General features: G+C 38.2%; 1 protein-coding gene across 1 annotated transcript in view; it reads right to left on the bottom strand.

The window, feature by feature from the left end:
• The window catches only part of CPXM2 (carboxypeptidase X, M14 family member 2), a 79,801-nt gene that overhangs the window by 864 nt on the left and 55,186 nt on the right, over positions 1 to 23,751 (bottom strand). Inside the window, exons 6-12 of the mRNA XM_075504040.1 lie at positions 19,513 to 19,601; positions 13,928 to 14,051; positions 12,238 to 12,434; positions 11,165 to 11,344; positions 9,843 to 10,140; positions 5,371 to 5,510; positions 4,758 to 4,857 (exon numbers count right to left, since the gene is read on the bottom strand). Of these exons, the coding sequence (XP_075360155.1) occupies positions 4,758 to 4,857; positions 5,371 to 5,510; positions 9,843 to 10,140; positions 11,165 to 11,344; positions 12,238 to 12,434; positions 13,928 to 14,051; positions 19,513 to 19,601 (1,128 nt within the window). The remainder of the gene's footprint in view (positions 1 to 4,757; positions 4,858 to 5,370; positions 5,511 to 9,842; positions 10,141 to 11,164; positions 11,345 to 12,237; positions 12,435 to 13,927; positions 14,052 to 19,512; positions 19,602 to 23,751) is intronic.

Here is a 23,751-nt window from a genome sequence, read left to right as displayed (position 1 = left end):
ATGAAGAGAGCTCCTGTAATCAACTAAATTACTCATGCATAAAGCAAGATGTATTTTAACACCTCATTGAATCGGGACTTTCTGTTTTCTTCTTTTTTGCCATATATGACCTCAGGTTACCCATACATACATAAGGATGGTTTTGGACTTCTTTTTAAATATTATTTTAATTAGCAAGTATGCTTAGCTGTGGACTGAAAATGGTAAAACACTAATATCTAAAATTAGTTTTGCACTCTATCCTGGGAAAACCCACTGTGGAATGAAAGTGCGTATTCAAATACGCAATTCTGTATATAACTAGAAATGCAACATCTCTTGTATGAAGAGGGGTTGTTTCTTTTTAACACTGATGAGAACCGACAACCTTACTATCACTAGCCTTGAGTCGCTTGCAAGGCAGTGTATTGCAAAAACTAAAGATGATTTGGACAAAAATATTACATTTGGGAAAAGATCAGACTAGCTAGCCTCTGTTTAGAGAAATATTATTTTAATTTAGGGCTTGGTAAAATAGTGAATATGTTTGCAACCAGCAAGTGTTAGCAAAACAGCGATATCAACTATACCCTGATATTGCAGTCTCTGAACGCGAGGGTGAAATTGTGTGCAAGGAAGCACACCCAGTCAGGTTAGTTCTTGCATACCAGCTTGCTCAGGTTTTTCTTTCAGCCAGTTTGACCCCCCTTGGTGTGATGATCAGGGTCCAGATTTTCTATTTCTCAGGACTCAGACATTTTTAGGAAAGGCTCCCTGAGAAGCTCTTTATTCGATTCTCCCTTACTATTGTGTCCATTGGCACCTTGACCAAAACAAAAACCATAAAGCTGCCCAGGTTTCTTGAATTTATCCCTAAGGGCTCATTTTTAGCTGTAAATGCTCTAGTGATACTACAGGGCTGGCAAAAGGCTATGGATCACCGCGTGCGTGGCTGTGAACGCATCCCTGCTCAGAGGTTGGCTTTAGCCCCTTCAAAACTGACCCACATTTTTCTGACACATTTAACAGGCAGTTCATCACAACCCCGCACGCAAGGCCAGAAAAAAATCCACACATTCACACACCACTGGGAAATTATTACAAAGCTGGATATTAAACTGTTAGCAGGAAGCACTTTACCTCCTTTCCATTTACAACTAAGTAGACATTAGTATTTCTGTCAGCTGTCATTGCCCAGAATTTAATACCAGACTAAAAGGGTTTTTTTTTAAAATCAGATTAAATGCAGTAGGTAAAAAATTTCAGAGCAGATGGCAAGAGAAACACAATTAAAAATACAGATAAATTTAGTAAATAATAGGTTTGCTAAAAGACTAGGCTCCAGTGGAAGCAGGCTGGAGGCAGACTATCTCCTCCTATTGGGTCTGGAAAAGAATTGCCACGTCTGCTTAGATATAATAACAATGCATAAAAATGCAAAGATAGTATTTTTATAAATTAAATGTGTCAGATGACTCCATAATCACTTCAGTTAAGAGAAACACTCTTTGAGCCTGATAGGACAGACCTTTGTTACAATTAAGTGTCATATTTATACTTAAATGTACCATATTTACTAAATTTTACTAGTTTAAATACATTATCAAAATCTATCCTAATGCTCAGTTACCTACAAAAGACTCTCCAGGAAAGCTAGCCATAGTGCTGCACACCCAATATATGTAACAACTAAAACTTAACTTTTCTCTACTGAACAGGCAGCCAGGAATGAGGCTGGAGTTGTAATACCAGAATTATGCTTAGCTTAGACTAATGTTATTGAATATTACTAAATGCTACTTCAAAATCTTTGGGGTTTGTTACATAAAGTATACTGAAATCATATGAAACTTACAAAAATATTCATAAAAATTTCTCTGAACATTGTGTGAAATTAAATTAAGTACGCTTTATTGCAAAAATCACACAGAAATGCACATCTTTCTTTGGACTCTGCTACAGGTTGTGCTACAGAAGTGTTTCACCGGAAGGAAACTGTACATTTCTTCAGGAAGATTTGCTCTGAGATTTCCAAAATGTGCAATTACAGGAAGCAACCCACAAAATTGCCTTTGCACCATGGGGAAAAAAGGTGTCCAGGTGCATTTGGTCATCCAATTGATGAACTCTTTTCCAAAGGTTATCTCATAGAGCACAGTCCATGTCTAACCATAACAACACGTAATCACTCAGGCTTAATCAATAGTTACATCTGCATCAAGAGAAAATGGAATAATTTTCCACAAAGCTCTTGCTCTCAGAATCAATGACTTCAATTAGCCTATTAATATTGTTACCTTAGGGTCAGCAACGCTCTCTTTCCATTAGATATATTGTACGTCCAAGAGAAAGTAAAAAAATAGTGCTTTCCATGCACTTTTTTTTGTCCACAAGAAGAAGCAGAGCAATTTTCTCAAACAAGTAAATGTTATTACAGGGCCTTTACAGACAACTTTTGTCTGGCTCTACAGGGTAGTCGACCACATTAATGTATCAAAGAAATGGTAGATACCTTACAGCTTAGCTCACTTTAAACAAAACTTACATGAATAGAGATAGTGGCCGTAATTCTTCTCCTGCTTGACCTATTTTTATATCAAGGCAACTTAGAGGTTTAAATGGATACATTTTTCATTTTAAAAGGTATAAATGAAAGAAGACTGCTGATAATTTGCCTTCTTTCTCTGGAGTTATACATGTCATTTTAGCTTTTTGGCTCCAACATAAATTCTCTAGTTTCAAAGACTAATGAGACATACATTGCTATGTGTATAATATAAAACAAGATAGAACTTCTATGTTCCCATCTACAAAGTGGGATGTTCCCATCCAAACAGAATGTCAGCTTAAACGTCTCATTAAAAAGAAGAATTAAAAAGAATGAAATAACTACTTTTATTTTTACTAACAAGTGCAGATGGCCTTGGGCCATAGAAGATCAGCTCTAAGTCTAGATGTAAATAGCTGCAAGATTCCCCAAGTGTTACAAGGTGGATTCTGCGATCTTGCACATTTATTACACATGCTACTGGGACTCCTTTCCATATGCATGTTTGCTGTCTTTAAACTGTAGGTTTTTCTTTCATGTGGCAATCCAGTGTACTCAGAGCTGGAGACTAATCACCTATTGCATTTACTCGGCCTCAACCAGAGCAATATATTAATTCTGTTAACAGAGTAATACAACCTACAGTTTATGGCAGTCTTTCAAGACTGCCAAGACTTCCAAAGCAAGGAAAAACAACTGATTAATTCCTGCTATCATTTCCCAGTGGTCCCATTTTGAAATATTTAAGGCAGAATCGTTATTACCTAATTAAATATCTGTCATTCAATGTTTTCTTTTACAACGGAGACACAGCAGCACTGAAATAAAATTAATCATAAACTGAGTTAGATATTCCAAGATTTATTATTGGCTGAGATAATTTACGGTAGCAAACATTAAAGGTTTGGAAGTCTCTTATCTAAAGCTCTATGATATTCCATAGCCTGAAATCAGTTTATGTGTCAAAGCGTGCCATACTGTACCTCAGTGGCAAAGCACGTGAAAGTGGCAGCAAATGGAAGACCTAGAATGCCAGTGAGGATGTAAAAAATACATAAAATTAGTGTTCCTGTTTCTAATATTGATCCAAATCTAGAGTACACAACAATATGACTTGTCTGATTATTCACCACGATGCTACTTTTCTATAAATGTCCAACAGAAACCTTTGTGCAACCAGCACTTTGAGCGCAACCACTAAAGACTCCTGCTGACATCTTGTTTTGCTATTTCTTTCCACATGCTCCTCTCCTTGCTGCATCCCCTCTGTTGTTTCTCCATTTAAGATGACTGTGTGTCTTAAATCGCGGTACAGTGCCTGCTCAAACACAATGGCCACTGGACACTATCCCGCCTGCTACCTCCCAACAACAATTTTCAGGTATTACTATTAATCTTGTAATTGGCTAGTGTCTGTTTAAAGCAGTTCTTTAGTTAGTGCCATAACTATTTTCCAGGCCATTAAATAGGCTTAGAGTTTACTCTGAGTATACATACCTGCGTCTGGGTATAGATCTGGGTATAGCTCAAGACTGTGCTAACAAGGCAAATAGCCATTTGTGTGGGTTTTTTTTAAACTATACACAGTGAAAAGTAGTTCTTTGGGCTGAAATTCACCCAAGCAAAGCAGTGTCTCTACTGAGCCCCATTAAATGATATTTTATAAAGCTGTGATGTTTTGCAGGACACTCTTCAGATTGTGAAAGTCCCCCTTCCCCGCAACAGCTGTTCCTCCTCTGGACACAGCTCTAAATCACATCTCCAACACATTCACAGTCCTATAACTGTTAACAGGCAGAGAAACACTCTTCGCCCACCAAGGCGTTACCTACACCCTTGTTTTTCAGCGCTATAATTATTCTGGGTTACATTTGCACTACCTTTACATGAGAAAAGGAGGAATAAGAGTTCTTTAGCATTATTTAGCATTATTCTTCAGCATTATTCAGGCTATTGGTTTTGGGCAGATAAAAGGCTATTTGCTCAATACTTTAAAAGAGGTGGAAAGAGGAAGAAGGGCAGAGAGGAAAGCCACAGCTCTGTTCTCGTCTATGTAGCTGCACCATGGAAAGAAGTGACTCCATCCTTACGTGCCACTCCTTCTGCAACACTCTCTTTGGACTGTTTACGATCTGCTGGCTTTTCCCAGAAAAGAGGTCAAAGTTGCAATGAGGTGCTGTATTTTAAATCATAAATCTGTTCATTTGCGCTCATGATTTTGGTTTTTTACCTGTGCGAATGTCATGGTTAACACCTTCTACTGAAATAATAGCATTTGGGATTCCCTTTCCATGCGTATCTTTTACTATGCCTTTGATGCCTCGATGGACCTGTTGAGAGAATAAACAAACATGTATTGCGCAGCAATGAACAGTACTATCATTAGGAAGATACAATAAATCATTAAGTGAATTAAGTGTATTCTATTCCTACTTTATGGTTCATGCAATTTTGAAATATCGTTATTAACCCAATATCAGCATTCCAGGCATTAGCTACTTCTGAACCAGCTTACAAATTCGGTTAGGATTCCTGAGGCATCAAAGTAAAGAGACAGATAAAACAAGCAGATAAAGCAGCAGAGGTAAGGTTTTTTTTCTGGCAGTCATTTCCAGCAAGCTTTGCACTCACGTCAAATTTTAACAAGCTTCACTATTTTGCCCTCCTAAGTTAAAACAGCCTGGCTGAAGTGATATGCCAGTATTGCTTATAGGTAAGGTTTCTATCCAAAAAACCAATAATCATGTAATTAGTCATGCAAGAAAAATATCAGAAACCTTAAACTCCCTTTCAATCTGAAAAGAGTCATCGAGTTATTCAGAAGTTGTTCTTCTGTCGAATACCTGTTCCATAAAAACAATCAGGGATTCGCGGTTGTTTTCCCACTCTTCAGGCAGCTCGCTCTCGTGGGGATACTTGTCACAGCCAACGTAGATGGAGAGCTCAAAGCAGTTTGTGTGCAGATAACTGAAGTCATTTATGCCTGTCAACAGGAGGTTAAAAAGAAGCGATTTTATATCCTCTTTTAATCTATTGATCAGATCTGATTATTTTATGCAAAGTAATATAACTTATTCAAACACAAACCGCGTATTTTTCTAGCTGACTTAGTCTGCAGACCTGGCAGGGCAAAAGTGTTTTAGAAATGCCACGTCTCCTGTAACAAAGCACGAGAGTAACGTCAGAGCTGTCCGTGTAACAAAACAAGGCTTTCTAAAGGCAGCGTCCCAGCAGCACATTCAAAACAGAGGACACAAGGTTGCAGCAGGACAGCACGGGTCACTGTGTCAGCCCAGCACCACATCCCCGATTCCTTTGCTGCAAAGAGCAGTGTCCTTCTGCCACCACAAAACTTAAAGGAAATAGAGATTTAGCAGAAAACAAACAAACAAACAAATTAAACTCATTCCAGATAAAGTTTCTATGATATCGATGGAGAAGATAGGAGCACACCAGGAAGATGTTAGGAAAGGTCTTTTTTTACAGCAAAAGCCTTATGCTTTGCTTTTAAGAAAGCATTAAGCTTCACTAATCCTGGATACATTCCCATGGAGCAGCTCTCATTTATGATTGCCCTGGGTAGAAATGGGATGGTCTACGTTACCTTGCATGGATGTGGGGCCATTAACCAAACTTAAACAACCCTAAATGTCGGGATGCAGAGTAATGTGCACACGGTGATGGTTGTGTAAAAATGATTTATCAGAACAGCTGACGAAATAGTTTCTCAGTCTACATGTTTTCCCACGTAAGTAATCTAAATGATAGAAAAGCCGGAAAAATCAAGGCGGTAACAATTCTTTTGAGTTATACATGGTGTTTGTTATCTTGTAAGGAATGAAAGTATCTATTCCAGTTTTCCCCTATTATGGCTTTGCAGAGGACTGGAATCTGCACCGCTGCTCTGCAATAGCGATTTCCATTAGAAATATGTCCTAATCAAAACCCAGGAGCCTCAGCGCAGCTGACCTCTGAGGAGCTGCAATTTAAGTCTATGTTACAGAGAGCACTGTGACCTTTGCAAAGGTCCTGAGCACTAAGGAAGACTGTATTTAGATACAGATCTCAAACATTTCCATTCTCCAGGTTTTTCTCCCATTTCTCACAATTATTTTTCCCTTGGGAAATTCCATTTATTAGTTCTCCACAATCACACAGATAACACGATACAGTACATGAACACTAGAGGAAGAAATGAGGTGAGCTTCATGTCTTATTCCACCCGCATTTCTAATAAAAAATTCTTTTAAAAAATGTTTCTTAATTATCGTTACTTGTTATATTTTAAACGGCAAAGATTAGCAGGAAATGCATTCACCAAGTGCTTCTGATTGAAAAGAGTTAAAAAAAACCCCCTAGTCCTGTCCAATTATGATAGAGCAGGAGTCAAGTATTTAACGAGCCCTCAGTGCCTTCTGGATGCAGAGCAGGAGGATTATATAATACAGATGTTAAGCTTTTCACTTTTGTTGATGGGGAAAGCCTAAATATCAGACAGTGGCATATGCTACTCTGCATAAACGTGCTTCCCCTCCATTTGAGAAACAGCCACAGTTATTTTCCCCTCACATACTGTATCGCATCCTGATTAATCTATTGTGAAATGTTTTGCAATACACAGTAATTGCTCAGTTTTAATACATGTATTTAAGAAAACGGCTTAACGTCGCCAAGAGCAACTCTCCGTGTAGTGTCTGAAACATGCAAATCCAGCCTTGAAAACACTGGAAATAAAATAAAATTCATCTGTTCTACACCCAGTGCAGAAATGTTATATGTAAAATTGCTGAAGAACTTGCATTCATTGCAGTCCAAAGTATGTGCAGGAAATGGTATGGCTGGGTTTCAAAGGCATACGGAGGTGTTTGATATCTGTGCGAGATGTCTGTGGTGCACATACTTCTCTAGGGACTCTCTGGTGCTGAAGAGGAATTAGAAAAATCCCTTATAAATTTTCCCATGGCATGAGCAGTGAAAAGTTTATATGCACGATCACTGCAAGGCCAGGCAGCGGGTGGATGAGGAGAGAGAGGATGGGCAGCTTCACGCTGTGCTACGGCCAGGAGGTGCCACCCACACCCAATAAAATATAACAATTAATGATAATTAAGAAACATTTTTTAAAAGAATTTTTTATTAGAAATGCGGGTGGAATAAGACATGAAGCTCACCTCATTTCTTCCTCTAGTGTTCATGTACTGTATCGTGTTATCTGTGTGATTGTGGAGAACTAATAAATGGACAGGTGGGACAGCTTTCTGCAAGCAATATATTGGGGTGTCACCTCCAGGTCAGATATTAAGCAAGCTGGGGTTTAGAAGAAAGTGTTACGTGTTGATCTAAAAAGTAAATAAACAGAAAAAGTGGAGTGAGCTCTAAAAATACATCTATATAGTGATGGAATTACAGAGTAAAAAAACATAGGGGAAATCTGTCTCCAAATCTAGAATCATAGTTGGACAACCCTTTACAAGACGAGGCGCCGTTAGTTAACCATCAGCTGCAATATGTATATATGTATGCATATATATATATCTGCAATACAAATCACTCTCCTCCATTTGTCTATGTAAAGAGGTTTAAAACCATCCTGCAGGTTGGAGGCTGAGCTCAAATGAAAACCACATCTTTTCAGGCTTAGTCTGGAGTCCAAGGTGTAAAGAATTGAAAGTAAAAGAAATATTCCAGCATTTTTCTCAAAGAGCGTCTTGGAAGTCTTATTGTAATGGAAGAGAGCAGGATTTAAAGTATAATGAGAAACATCATAAAGCGATAAAACAAACCAGATGAAGCAAATCCAATATGCAATTGTTACTAAGAAATCAAGATGCTATTCAGCATCTATATTGTACATCATTACTTAATGTAACAGTGTGACAGCCGTTAGTGACATGGCCAATGTCATCTTTTCTGGATCGATTCATAATTATGTTTCTGATAGCACTTAGGAAAATTAAACTCATAAATTAGATAATTAAGTGGTCAAGTTAGCATTCAGAGGGTTATTTTATAGAATTTGCAGAAATGCGTAGAAATGTATTGTCAGGCACCGGCCTTGTGATCTAAGCAGTTCAGTCTTCCCCCCCCTCCCAAATTCACCCAGCACTTTTTAACCTCCTGAAAAAATATTTGAAAAGAAAAGTTAATTCTTGGCTCCAGCCTTTAAAGGCTGGCCAGCATTAACTTTACACGGGCCAATGTAAAAGCCATAAAAGTTGCGTCCAAAATTTAGAAATGTTTATGCAGGGAAACTACCTGCAAGTTACAAACAAGAGCCAGCTCCAATAAAACGTGGTCTGCACAGACGCTCACTTGCATCTGTTTGCCATGACCGCTGTAGTAGTTCCTCTTGTCATTCACGTGACGGCAGATGCACAGCTCATTTCTTAATTTCATAGAATATGTTGTCTAACTGATGTGCTTATAAAAAAAAAAAAAATATTTTGAGCAGAACTGTGATGAATCAGCAGAGTGCCTGTTCCGAGTCTGCTCGAAGTGTTCACCCATAGAGATAACCGCGCCTATTGCTGTTAAAAATGTGCTTCTAATTGGGCTTTCCTAGAAATCGATGCTTTGTCTGCACTACAGGACACGGCTTCCCCTTCACGCTCCTCAACGGGGTGACAGGCTCGGGCATATGGTGAACAATGCAATCTGTAATTTATTCTGGCAGCAGAAATGCCTACGGAGCCCGTGCAAAGTTTAACTGTAAGCACGTCCAGGTCTTTTCAAAATAGGATGGTAGCAGGCAAGCTGCAGCTTTTTGTGGAACGTTTTTACGACTCAAAGTGAATGTGAGTGGGGGTTGATCCGCACCTGAGTTCAGTGAGCGGGAGGCTGAAATCATGATTTTCTTATCTGAGGGCCACTGGAGTCTCTCCCCAGGCTCGCAGACTGGTTTGGGAGTCGCCGCTTTGGCTCTGACACTGGTTACCTCTGCTGTGTGGCAGCATTTTTCTGTTGGCACCCTCTGAGATGGCAAAGGCTGACAGGTTCCCCCCTGCTAGTGGGCTTAGACTGGGTTGGTTTTGTCCTGACAAACCACCTTGAATGTCTAGAACCCATAAAACTAACGTATTGCACGTGCACTTTTGGAAACCTCAGCAGTAAACAAAATGGTCACAAGGTATTAGTGACACCCTCTCCTTCAACCCTCTGAGACCTGATGAAATGCAGTGAACAGTCTTTCAGGCGGGGAAATTCTCCTCTGAGTGCACATGTTTTAGCACCATTGCCACTGCAATGTACAGCAGGCAGCGATGGCATTATCATATTTATCAAGGTAATGCTAATTGCAGTTTCTACAGACACTTACTTCCCGCCACGGTATGCCAGGAGGCTCCGTTAACAGTGCCATCCTCCTTTTGGAAATCCTCTGTGTGACACGCTCTCCTTCTCGCGTCTGTCATCAGGCGGTGAGTGGAGGCATAGGAATATGCAAGCCAGCGAAAGACGTGGTCGTCTGGGGTAGGTGTGTAATCCTGGGTTTTCCACATCGATCGCACCATATCGTAGGGGTACGCCACCACCAGCTCTCCTCCCTGCAAATTGCCGCCCAGCACAAAAGGAATTTTTTCCATCCATGCTATTATTGCCCGTGTCTCAACTGCCACCTGGGAGAAAAACAAACAGCAGCTTTGATTCAACCTGTGAAATTTGATAATCTTCTTTCAAAGGTAGACCAGACACAGGAGTCCCGCTGTGAGTCTCTTAGCACAGAGCGAATAGCCAGCACAAGAGATGTGGCCAAGGAGAAGGGTTTCTTTAAATTACGGTGCTTGCCAGGCACACTTTGGAGGTCGCTGACAACCCATAAAAACTAACAAAACCTTAATATTTGTACTTATGCAGCAGGAACATCTTTGAACAGCGAGGCCAGAGCAGCAACAGACAAAGACGTCGGACCATGACGCTGCTCCCCCTGCCAGTGGCTGAAATGAGTTTTAGAAATAAGGGATTTTAAACACAGAAATATTTCTAAAGCCCACAGAACTGCCACAGTTAAGTGCATTCCCATCAAAGTGGGGGAATCTCAGCCACTATAAATAGTTGCCATTATATTTAAAAGGCCATGCAAAAATAAGTTAAATTTTTGGCACTACGATCCAATAAATGACTTTAGCATAAGCCACTGCATTGGTTTTGCATATGCCTCAGCATTTGCTGTGTTATTTCAGATAAGAATATATTTCAAATAAGAACAAATAAGAAAACCCCAGGAGAAATCTGTACGGCGACTGAGTTTGCAAAGGGCTCATCTACGCCGCAAAACCAGGGAGAAGTTCTAGAATTCACCGTTGTAGAGGCACAGGACTGAGCCCTGCAGTGGGTTTCTCTTTGTCTGCCTGTTGCTGCCGAGAAGTTGGGTCTGGAGTCCTCCAGGATCTCGCAATAGCCCAGGGAAAAGAGAACCCTCTGGGAAGGAGTTCCCTTCCCAAGGGCTGCCTCTAAACTACAGGGGTGAATGGTACTTTTGGGGTGCATTTTTATTTCCACTGACTAACAAGGAAGCCTGGACAAGTAGCTTAGATCTGGTGCGTAACTTCGCCCACAAGTTGCTCATTTCTTGAGAAATGTAAAGCTCACTCTTTCAGCCTGCCCCAGCCTTTGTGTTCCCCTCCCTCTGGCCTTACTCACGGTGGCATTTTCGGACAGGTACCAGTCGGGGATTGGGATGTGATGGTTTGGAACTTTTCTTTTACCCTTCTTCTGATCTTCTGACTCCCAGAGCAAAGAGTTTAAATCAGGGAAATTATTGTTGATGTCAATGCCGTCCTGAGTCCATCGTCCTAAAGACCAGCCCCCTAATTCTGAACCCTTAGATTTAAAAAAAAAAAAAAAAAAAAAAAAAGAAAAAAAGAAGAAAAAAAGAAAAATGTTCATTCAGAATACAGCAACCTGTGAGCCCTCAGCAAAGTGTTCGGGGATGTGTCAGAGATAATTCTATACAGAGAAATGGAGGGATAAATGATTTAATTAACTGAAATGAATTATTGGCTTTTTTTCATTTTTTATGAAATCTTGAATGAGGTGAAGCAAAACCCATGAAAAATTATTTGGGGTTAGCCAAAATGTTCTGTTTTGTTTTAAAGTTTTCTATTTAAGACTGATTTTTCCCTGGGCTGCAATAGGAATGGCATATATTCCCTTCCGCGGCTGTGAGTGCAACTTTTGTATTCTGGTCTTCTACAGACCGCCCTGGAAGATTTTCCAGTGCATTTGACCAGCCCCTGCAATTTTTCCTCCTGGTGTCTGTCTTCTTCCAGAATGAATTATTACAATGCCCAACACATTGTGCTCTCCTTAAAGATGCACTATTAAATTTCAGCTGCAGAGGAATGCAAATTTTCATGTGCTTAGCTTGGTTTCTCATGAGAAACAGATGGCATGAATTTTCTTTCATGTTTTCCATAATGGTGTTCCCATTGATCATACACCTCAGTATGGTTTGTTCTGGCAGTCTTCGTGACCCTCCTTTCCATACACATCTTCCTGTTAGCCAATGTCACATAGAATACTGTTTCTTTCAGCTTTTTTTCCGAGTAAGATGTTTCAGTGGCTTATGCTTGCTTTGATGTGTTTATTTTTTAGTTTGTTTATTTTGATTGCTTGTAAAATATGATATTTGAAAAAAAAAATGACAACAGCAGCACGTTTCATTAATCTAATACAACTAAAATAATTCCTTGATATGTTCATAATCATATTACCGCTTTATATGCCTTGTCATATCCATCTGGGTTGACTGAGGGCAGGAGGTGGATTCTGGTATCCTCAATGAGATGTACAATGCGTGGGTTCCCAGCCAGGTATTCCTGACACATGAACTGCATTAACAAAAGGATTAGCTCACGTCCAAGCACTTCGTTCCCGTGAGCTCCTGCAATGTACCGAAATTCTGGTTCACCTGTTGAAAACACACGGGGCAGAAGTGTAGTCAGAGCAGCAAATCAAATATCTAACCAAATTTCATTGATGTCAGTCAGCAACATTTCACTAAAGGAGAGCTGGAGAAACGCCTTAACTGAACAAATGATACGTGAAAATGTAACCTTACAGAAACAAATAATCACTTTCTGTTGCTATTTTAGAAGAATGGGCTTACGTATCACTGGTATCTAAAGCCAGTGTGTAAAATCTCCAAAACCCATTTTCAACTACACAGATTTTTAATTATACTCACAATTTCAGCATGTTACAGGTGGATTTTAAAAAGCTCTGATAGTCTAAAAATAACATGAAAAATACATTGCTGGTAGTTCTTTGGGACAGATATTAAGGCTCTTAAAAGATAACCTTCAGTAACTGTACTTAATTGATCTCTGACTTCACACACTCCTTTTTCTTCACTAGTCAAAAAACAGGTTCACGAATATTTTTCAAGGTTATATTCAATACCACAAGACTTGCACTTAACTACAAAATTTTTTAGTTGAGTGCATGAAATAATGATGATTATTTCATAATCATGATTGACGATTAGGATGAGTGCCAGCTATTAAAAAAAGCCCCACGGTTTAGTTGTTCTTTGTATGAATAACACTTGCAAACTTCAACAGGACAGACCCAAACTGGCAAAGATATGGCTTGTGGCTGGATCCACCCTCCCGGTTTGTCTGGCCCATGAAACACTCCTTGCATGTTTTCTGCAGGACTCTCAAAACCAGATTAGATGAGTTATTCTGGTGTTAACATCTGAGATTCAGAGACTGCAGTCTAAGATCAGCCCCAAGTCTACTGAGAGATTACACCTATTGTGCTCCATCTCTTATGGCAAAGTAGAGAGGTGTCTTAGGAGCACGTCGCAGCATCCTTCCTTGGGTGGGATGAACGCTTACCAGGGTATTTATGGACATGGCAAAGCACAAGATGCCTTTATTCCACCAGCTGCCCCAGGCACTATCGTAGTGAGATCTTTATTTTTGTCCACAGAAGGACCAAAGACTGAATGAGTTTCTGTTCTGAAGAATTATATCACCGTAGGAAATTGTACCCCAACACTCACCAGTGAAAGATGATTTGGGAGATTTGACCTGTCCTTGCTTGCAATGCGTTCACCCCATATAAAAAAGGTACATTTCTATCCAAAGCCTCATAAATCCCCACAACTAAAATCCATTCCCCAGTACTAAATTTCGCTTTTATTTTGTTATTGTAAAGAATAAAACCCATTATCATTAAAGAATTTGATCCCACATTCAAAATGCTTTCTATTCGTGCTCACCCTCCTCTTCCCAATTTAGAAATATAGCGCTGAAGTTCCTCCCACATACATTTGAAACCTTTGCTGCCATGAATATAATTCCGTCAGTGATAATTACTGCAGATACAGAGAATGAGGAGAAAAAAAAAGGCAAATCCCAACACCCTTCAACAGATTTAGTTAGACTAAATCCTAACCAACTTCGTGTTCTCCTGGGTTGTCAGAAATCTCAACAGCATACAGCTTTAGTCCTTGGTTGCTTTTTCCAATATTGTAAATTCTTGTGATATTCGGGCACATTTTATTCACAGTTTTCATCAACTGCCAACAAAAAATGACATATAGTTAGACAATGCAGCATCAAAATAGATCCACTATTAATTATTGCTTTCCAAATTGGTTGTAGCAAAATCTCTTCATTTTCTTTTCTGATTATTTCTTAGTTGTAAAAGCTTTATGCTTAGCTGATGAATTACAGCTCTGCTATCACACAACATAATGTTTGTTCAGCTGGAACAAGCTGAATACTGTCTGCTGAAACACCACAGCATAGGTGAGGTTCAAGATCTTTCTTACGTGAGGTGTATTTCCAATATTATCACAAAATTAAGGACTTGAGGGGGAAGTCCAACAGGAATAAAACCAACAAAACCATTACTACTATACAACCAAACACGTTTTCAAAACGTTATGCAATGGAGGATAATTAGCCACCTTGATGCTTCCTTCTACACACTCTGTGATTTACTGTAGCTAAGTGACTTGAGATGACCCGGGGCGTTAGTGGCATGGCAATACGTGCACATTACAGGTTGCCACAGACACACTCTGGCCAGTAAAGGAGATTTCTCTCTCCTTTGCCCTATGCGACAGCAACTTAATTCAAAACAAATTAAAAGAGAATTATATCATCCATTTAAATACAATTTTCCCAGTGAATTCTGATTACACATGTCTCCGCTGAGGTAGTAACCAGGCCCACCCTTCTTCATTTACAATGTGAAATCTTGCATGGAAAAATTGTTAGTTAAGGCAGTGTTGACGTGGCCAAAATAGTGAGATAAATATAATCTGGATGACTCCATAACACAGGAGGATATACTCCTTCAGTAAATAACTGATTCCTCAGACTTTGTTTACCAAGTTTCAGCAAAAAATAGAATTAATAATGGAAATGCCAATGTCTGAAGACATTCCTATTGTCAAAATCTATTCTATTCATTGTTTCTGCAGATATTGCATGACCCAGTCAAAATATGATCAAATAGCCTACGTACTTACCAAAGTGCATAGGGAAGGTAACAGTTAAGGGTATAGTTCTGTTTAAATCAATGGAGTAACACAGTTGTCATCCAGATAAGGACATCTGGAGTCTAAACTGTCATACAAACACTTTACTGGGACATTTCAGCTGAATGTTAAAATTTACAAACAAGACTGAAAATTTATGTATTATTAATGAGAAGTTACTGCAAATAGCTTTAAATGACAAGAATTTATCTGTCTTCATTTTTTTTTCATCGGAAGGCATTAAAGGAAGAAATAAGGCCTTTATTGTAAATTGGAACCCTAGAGACTATTAATTAGACAGTCTTTTCATAAACAAGGGTGCATACATTAGTGAAGAAATATTGTAGCATCACAAAACTCTTTGCTTATACAGTGTTAATTTAGAAATAATATTGGATGATCACAAGGCTGATGATTTAAAAAATGCAATAATTAGATGTGTCCGATTCCCATGCCACCACTTAGGAAATCTAAGAGGAAACACAATTCACATTGGGAAGAACGTCATTAAAATTCCTCTCATAAAAGGCTTCACTTCTATTTATAATCATGTTGCAAAGAGACCAAAAAGATGTTATTTTTGTACGTTTGTTCATCTCACACATTGGTTTTATACATCTGAGAAACAACTTCTTTTGCAAATCTAAACTCAGCACTTGTCTAAAAAAATACAGTCAGTTATGCTCTTTCAGTGTATTGTCTAGTTTCATATCTACTTTTTTTCACCACTGTCATCATCATGAGTGTGCTGGTATTATGGGTTCCTAGCTATTTCCATGGAACTGCTTTTAATGTTATGGGCATACGTAACTGGGTATGTCATCATTTCTTGTTCCAGCTGAAACACATATGTGAAGCCAGAGGACATTGTTTTATGTTTTCTAGTGTTTGGTTTAAACAAGTCAATTCCCAGCTTTTTGAGACGGACTGCCTTAAATCTTCATGGTCAAGAGCTACCACATCTGAACGCACTCATAATGAACCAAAAATACTGTCAATGGATATAGAGCTATGGGCCTCTTACTAGAGCCTCACAGACCAAAACTTATCCGAGGTCTACTGTGTGGGGATTATAGATTTATGTTCTACTGACAAGAGGATGAAATGGATTATTATTGGATCAGATACTCTGTTTTTCTCCAATAGAGATAAATATTTTTTTTTTCCACTCTGCCAATGAGTACAGATATTGCATTAAAAGAAGGTCTATTTTAGCAGGCTAAAACCCACTGTCTGTAATGTATAAATAATGTTACTGTCTCAGCTCTATGTTTACTAATTCCTCTCCTTATAACCTTTTCAAACTGCAGGAAAGTCCCTCCTGGCTGATGTATCGCTGCATCCTTGCAGCTCCCCAAGACGCGACATAGGGAAGATGAGCCTCTCTTCTCAGAGCCGTCTCTGAAATCAAGCTGCAGAGCAGAACCTTTCCTGACGTGCCTGGCACTGCAGTGGGCACAGGATACCCAGAGCACTGATTTAGGAAAGCAGTTAAAAGGATGTTGAAAGTTCATTACTAGTGAGAAAAACGCCTAGAACCAAGTTCAAAGTATGTTACAATCAGTGGAAATATTTGTATTGGCCTCAGTAAACCCCCCCATCATCTCTTTAATTGCAAGCATGTGATTGCTTTCCGAGTCAAACAAAGAACCTTTCCTGAATTAGGGCCTCTGTAGTAGACTTCACTGTGGCTCTTTTATAACAGTATGGATATAGTAATGTAGTTAAATGTTTATATGTAAATACACTACTGAAAATGAACATATTTCATATTTGCTTTTCTCATACCCGTTTCCTACAAACGGCACAATAGGTCACCTGAAATGTCACAGTGTTTTCTTTGCGCTTTGTACAAACTGTCAAAGACAATTGATGATAACAGTCAGGGCTTTATTACCAACCAGCAGGACTGTAAAACACTTTCACAATTACATTCACTAACAGTTCTTATTTGACAGTTCCTATTTGTTTGTCACTACCAATTATTTACCCTATTAGCACCCTGGAAAAAGACTGCATGCAGTCTTTGAAGAAGCCCCGCAAAACTGGTCTCTGAAGGTCCAATTCCTCCATTTTGCAGAAAAGGTGTATTAAATGTTGGTCTAAGTGCCATCTACGCTTAGAGGAGACAAAAGGGCTCTTGGTCGATGCCTTTCAGGTTAGGGCTATTCGTTATCCTCTGTGGAGATCTCCATATTTCTTGTTCTGCTGAGGGCCAAACCAGAAACTACCTCCTCCTTGAGCTTGGAGACTATCAGAGAGAGACTGTCAACCTGGCATTGGATGCAACCTAGGATGGTTGCTGGGTGTTGCTCTAGTCTTCTGCATTTGGTTGCTTCACCCTCAAGTAAACCTGTTCACCTGGTAACATATACAGTGCTCTTCCATTTCCTGCATTATCATTGCATCACTTCGTAAACACAGCTGGCCATGAAGAGCAACACAAGACTTCAGGGGTGCTTGGAGTCTGGCTTGTCCAAAGATATGAGTCACATCCAGTTAAATGGATTTCAAAACTAACACTCCTATTTCCTAAGAAAGATATGATCCAGGTTAGCTATTTCAGGCTATTTCAAAGACAAAGTTGTACTCAAATGTCCGTCTCAAACTATTTCTGGGAATATCTATCAATTATTTTAACAGCTTTCTATACAGCATGAAGACATCACATAAATATCTCGGACTGTAAGACAATCCTGACTTCTGCATATGAGATACAGGGAGTGTTCTTATTGACTGAAAGAAGAATGTTGAATGCTCTTTTAAGAGAAAAAATTGGTACTATAAATTTCATCGTCCTAAACAGAGAGTTCTATTAAAATAATCTGACACTGAGGAAATCCCTCCCTCTCACAAATACTTGACATATTGCAATGTAATGTAACGCTTCCTAAGCACGGCCCAGGGAACACTCTCTCCTCTTTCTTCAGTCTTTAGGATAAATGACTTCAAAGAACAGTGTTTTTCTAAGATGGTTGGCAGTGAAGTAGCTAACAAAACTGACAAATAATGCACAGTATTTTTTAAAAGAATAAGTTTTTATAAATTTTATTTATAGATATTTTATTTTATTTATATCTATTTATAATATATAATATATTTATAATATATTTATAATATAGTATATTTATATATTTTATATAGTTTATATGGTTTATATAGTATATATAATATATTGTATATATTATATATAATATATTAAATATAATATATTTATGATATAGAAAAATATATCATGTATTTATAGGTTTATTTTATATATATTATTTATTATATATTTATAAATTTTATAAAGAATAAATTTTTTAAAAGCATAAGTCTGGAAATGGACAATTATTGTTCTATTTTACACTCAGGAAAGAAATTACTAAGTTCTAAGAATAGTTTTGGGGATATAAGACTTACTGCAAACCCAACCTACAATCTTCTTCCTACCAGCAGCAGAACCCAGTTCGAATTCAATAAGCTCTAAATAAATTAAGTATTTTGACACACAGAAAACCAGAGCTTGGGAGAGCAAAGACAGTTCACAACTGACCAGCTCTCAGCCGCAGTCGCAAGTTTTCTGCTTCTGTGAAAAGTGGGAACACTTTCTGTTTTAAAGCTGCATTTTTTTCCCCCAAAGATATTTCTAACCTGACCAACCTGTCTTTCTGCAATGAGAATCTAAAATACACTTTATTTTATTGTTCTTGACAGTAATTACGCCAATTGAGTTTCTACTTGTCTAATCTTTGTGCTAAGAAATATAGGCCACGAAATCTCTACCGAAATAAATGTGTGACTCAGTACACAATTGCTCAATAAAAATGAACGGTGACTCATGCAGTATAAATACACTGAAAATTCAGCACACAGCAAATGATTCACAAACTTCAAGTCCAAACATATTATCTTTATATTTGAAGAGAAAGCAGGCAGAAATATTTCTTTAGCACAACCCACACCTGTGTCTGTGGCGATATTAAGCAAGATTAAAAACAACAACAAAAATAACAAGGTTGCCTGTTTGAAGTTAAAGGAACAAGATCAACAAGGCTAGGAGACTTAAAATTATACTAAAAGGATATTTTTTATTCTTTTATAATATTCTTTTTTTTTTTTTTTTTTTTTTTTTTAATTCTGATTATCCAAAACCACTGAAATATAGGAGAATTCTGATGGCTAAGTCAGGGTCAAATCTGAAAGGAGAAACCACTGTAACATTGACCACTCAAATATACCTGGAAGAAAAATGATGCCATGTTATATGTAAATACTCCCTCTGTCATGCACGTTTAAGGTTAGATGATGTACAAATTAAGACTTTGGGATTTTAATAGGTTGCTGCTTTTAACAGATTAAAACAGGAAAAAAGTGATTTTTTAAATAGATTGTGGACGCCGTTTAATAATATTTTTAACAGGTAGAATTCAGATTCCATAAAAGCCTAAAAGCCTGCACCCATCCACCCTCCATATGCAGGAGGTCACACACCAACCTCTTTGCCTACCTGCCTCATTTCCTTGTAGTTGTGATGCTTAAAGTCAAGATTATCTGTGGTTGTCATTTCATTTCTTCTGTGGTAATAATTGTTTGGATCTGAGAAAGGAAATAAAAGAATTTTCATGTGCTTATGAATTTCAGATGTAAAGATGCTTAGCCACAATGCATGCAAGGAGTGGCAAAATCTGAATTCCACTGTCCTATATGTATTTAAAACAGGTTTTCAAAAGCAAAACTCAAAGAAACAACAAATGTCAAATATTTCTAATTACAGAGGAAATCACTTCATATAGATCGAAGCAGAAGCAAGGAAGCGGCAGGCATCAGCTTGCTACTCTGCACGAACAACTAAACTTCAACAGGAAAGCAGAAGGGCATCCTAAGGCTACAGAGCAAGGCAAAAGACATTGGAAAATGATGAGTCAGATGCAAGAGAAAAGACTGGAAAAAAACCACATCAGGGGAAAAAGTCCCAGTAAACGTTTTGTGTCTACTTGATTAATTTACTATTACAAGGAATTATCTTGTAGTTTTCTTGATGAGTATTTTCAGAGTCTCTGCACTGCTTGCAAAATACAGAAAGGATCTACTGTGCAGATTAAACATTCCTGATTATTTTCCTAAGCATTTTTTGTGGAAGTCAGAGGTCTTTGTGACTATAAAATTAGCGTATTCATTCTTATATGGATATAATTTATAGTCTGTGTGTTTTGAAGTATCAAAGGAGAATACGTGGATATAACAAACACCTTTGTTTCCTTGACTTTCCAGGCCTTTCACCTGGAAAAAAACCAGGCCAAGACTGTTAGGGTTCAGCTTTATATTTCCTGTTATATGTACTCCTAGCTTAATCTATTATGATTTATTTTTAGAGATAAACAAGTCTATTTGGAAAACATCGGACGCATTCCTTAATTTGCCATATCTGGGATGTCTGGAATTTTGCGTAATCGTTTGTCAAACCAGTGGCTGTCAGGCTGTTATGAAAAATTGTTTCTCTTCACAGAAAATCATCTTCATTTGGTTTAAAATTATTGGAAAAAAAGCCAAATATGAAAGCCAAGTATCATCCTGTCTTATTGCGACACAGCCAAAAGACACTGTTTCTAGAGAAGAAAAATTATTTTTTTAAACAGTATCACCTATTAGTCATGATTTTTTTTTTTCTTTTTTTTGGGGGGAAGCATAATTATTAGTGGGAAGAATACCTAGCTGCTATCCTGAAACAAAACACTTAATGAAATCATGGAAAACACTTTAAAATACCTTATAACTTAACTTGTCATATTTCTGACATTAAAACCTCTAAATACTCAAATTTCTTCTTCCCATAAAATTCTAAAAGCATTTGGGTTTTCTTCTTATGTAGGAGGAAAGCAGAATTTGAACTATTTAATTTATTTATGAAATGAAACATGCAAGTCCGATTAAGCTTCACCCATGTTCTCTACCACTTATTTACTCTTCAGTCACACATCTGTCTCCACTTCCATTCCCTAATCTACAGCAGAAATCCTGGAAGGTCAGTTAAATGCTGCTCTACAAATATGACTGAAAAATGCAAAAAAAAAAAATCTTGCTTCAACAAAATCTGGTTGTCCGATGCAGTCTGTCCTTTCCAGTGAGAACTTATTCCATAACAAGACCACCTGGAAATGGATTTGAATTAGAGCCTAATCAGGTGAGGAAAGAAGATTTCTTTGCTTATTAAAAAACAGTTTTGAAGAATCAAGAGGGTTAAGTTTCACATAATTCACCTGCATTTTTAGGTCTTCTTTTCAACGTAACTGCAGGCTAAATTGATGCATGTCCACCGACAGCAATGATGCTGCACTAACCCTGCAGATGACTCTGGAATGCCAAACCCTTAAAGGTCCCAAACCTTACCAAACCCAAACCTTAAATGTCAACCCATGTTAATTCATAAAAATTATTCATTAATATATTGATGACTGAGAAATGGAAATCACAAAAAAACCACTTCTTGTAGAAAGAGACAATGTGTTTAATGCCACACAGAATATCTTCACCATTGTAAAAATATCCCGCTGTTGTAAAAATATAAAAATAAACATTATAAAAACTGTCAGGATGTTGAAGGCTTTCTCTATCACCATGAGCCAAAATATACAGCAACCGATATTTTTTCGTATATACTTTAATCCCATTCCTTTCAAAGTCTGGCACTTTTTCCATACATCAAACATTAATATCATGGGAACAACTGTGAATGCTGTAGAGTTGGTGGAAACTTAAAAAAACTGCAGAGTGAGAATGATTGTATCTCTGGTCCTTCCTCAAAAACAGTGCACAATTTGACAGCTCCCTAGAGAATTAACACTCATATTTTGCCAGGCTCTACTGTGAGTCTGCTTGGATCACTGGATTTGTGCTGCAACAGGAATACAGATTAGAAAATTAAAAGCTAAAATGCAGAAAGGCGTACAAGTCTTGTGCACAGCTGGTTAGGTCCACTTTGGCAAAAATTATTTTCTTTAACAAAACAGAGAATAAGAGACTAAGAAACTCAAATCACAGAAGAATTAGAATTGAAATACACTCATTTATTCATGGCACTACCTCGGACAGTCTCTCTTTCTTCCCAGGAGAAAAGATGCTGCAAAAGTGTGGCACTCCCATTTATACAGAGCAATATATTAGTTTTTTCTACCACTAATCTACATTACCAGCAGAGTTAATTAAGTTTGCAGGTAAAAATAGTTTGTTACCTTCGTACTTCTATTCTTTGTAAAACTGGGCAAGTGACTAGGAAGCTCTAAAATGCCCCACTACTTTCCAGCATGAGAGCTCTGGGGACTGCCCATAAAAGGTACCAGAGAGGACCGATTGCTCAGCAGTTTGACATATAGAAGGGATTTTCTGTTATATTACAGCTCTACGCAGCACCTCAAGCAATGGAGTCCTGATGCGTCCAGTGGGTTTCCAGTTACCGTGCTAACAACAACGTGTGTTGGTCTTTTTTCCTCCTTTAGTTTTCAGTGTTCTTTTAACTGGCACTGGAAAAGTATGAAGGGAGCTTTGCAACGAGTTGAAGTCAAGACTTGCAAAACAATATTATCGAAATGCTCTCATTTAGTAAGTAAAACTTGTATCCTTTCCCAACACGATTTGTTCACATGCTTCATTCTCACATAAGTCCTACAGCGAGTTGTATGAATCACAGAATCACAGAATCGTACAGGTTGGAAAAGACCTTTAAGATCATCAAGTCCAACCGTAAACCTAACACTACCAAGCCCACCACTACACCATGTCCCTAAGCACCTCATCCAAACGTCCTTTAAATACCTCCAGGGATGGGGACTCCACCACTTCCCTGGGCAGCCTGTTCCAATGCTTGACAACCCTTTCAGTGAAGAAAAATTTCCTAATATCCAGTCTAAACCTCCCCTGGCGCAACTTGAGGCCATTTCCTCTCATCCTATCACTTGTTACCTGGGAGAAGAGACCGACCCCACCTCTCTACACCCTCCTTTCAGGCAGCTGTAGAGAGCGATGAGGTCTCCCCTCAGCCTCCTTTTCTCCAGGCTGAACAACCCCAGCTCCCTCAGCTGCTCCCCATCAGCCTTGTGCTCCAGACCCTTCCCCAGCTCCGTTGCCCTTCTCTGGACACGCTCCAGCCCCTCAATGTCTCTCTTGGAGTGGGGGGCCCAAAACCGAACACAAGTTCAGTATGATACAGTATGGTAGATGGAGCCTGCAAGCTCAGAAGCGGTGCTCATATGGTGCTCCAAATGGACGAGATAATGAAGTCAATCCAAGTGATTTGGATAAGTTTTTAATAAAAAGGATATTCTAGTCTAAATCCTTTAGACTGCCTTAAAAACCTCAATGTGCCATTTGAGGTTTTTAAATGCCATTTTAAAATTTTAAAACTTTAACATTTTAAAATGGCATTTAAAATGGCTGATTTTTGGCTGATTTTTTAATTTCCATGTAATATAAGTAGATTTGACTCATATTCACAAAATTGAACATGTCACAGACAACACATGTGTAATCTTGAAAAAATCCACTGGCACACATATCAGAAGATTGTAAGTTTTTTTCCACATTATCTATTTCATGGCAGTCATGAGCATTAACATCACACATTAAATCAACAATGAAATAATATTCTTCAACTATAGATGGCTTCTTTTCTATATATGTTGTTATATAGTCAAATACCAAACAACCAGTTCCAGTTAAGCATAATGAATGATAATAGTGGGTAAGAGAAAAC

Source organism: Mycteria americana, chromosome 6 (genome assembly GCF_035582795.1).
Source record: "Mycteria americana isolate JAX WOST 10 ecotype Jacksonville Zoo and Gardens chromosome 6, USCA_MyAme_1.0, whole genome shotgun sequence".
In the NCBI taxonomy this organism is placed as follows: domain Eukaryota; kingdom Metazoa; phylum Chordata; class Aves; order Ciconiiformes; family Ciconiidae; genus Mycteria; species Mycteria americana.
Note: the sequence above shows the minus strand (reverse complement) of the source record. Positions and strands in the feature narration are given on the sequence as shown.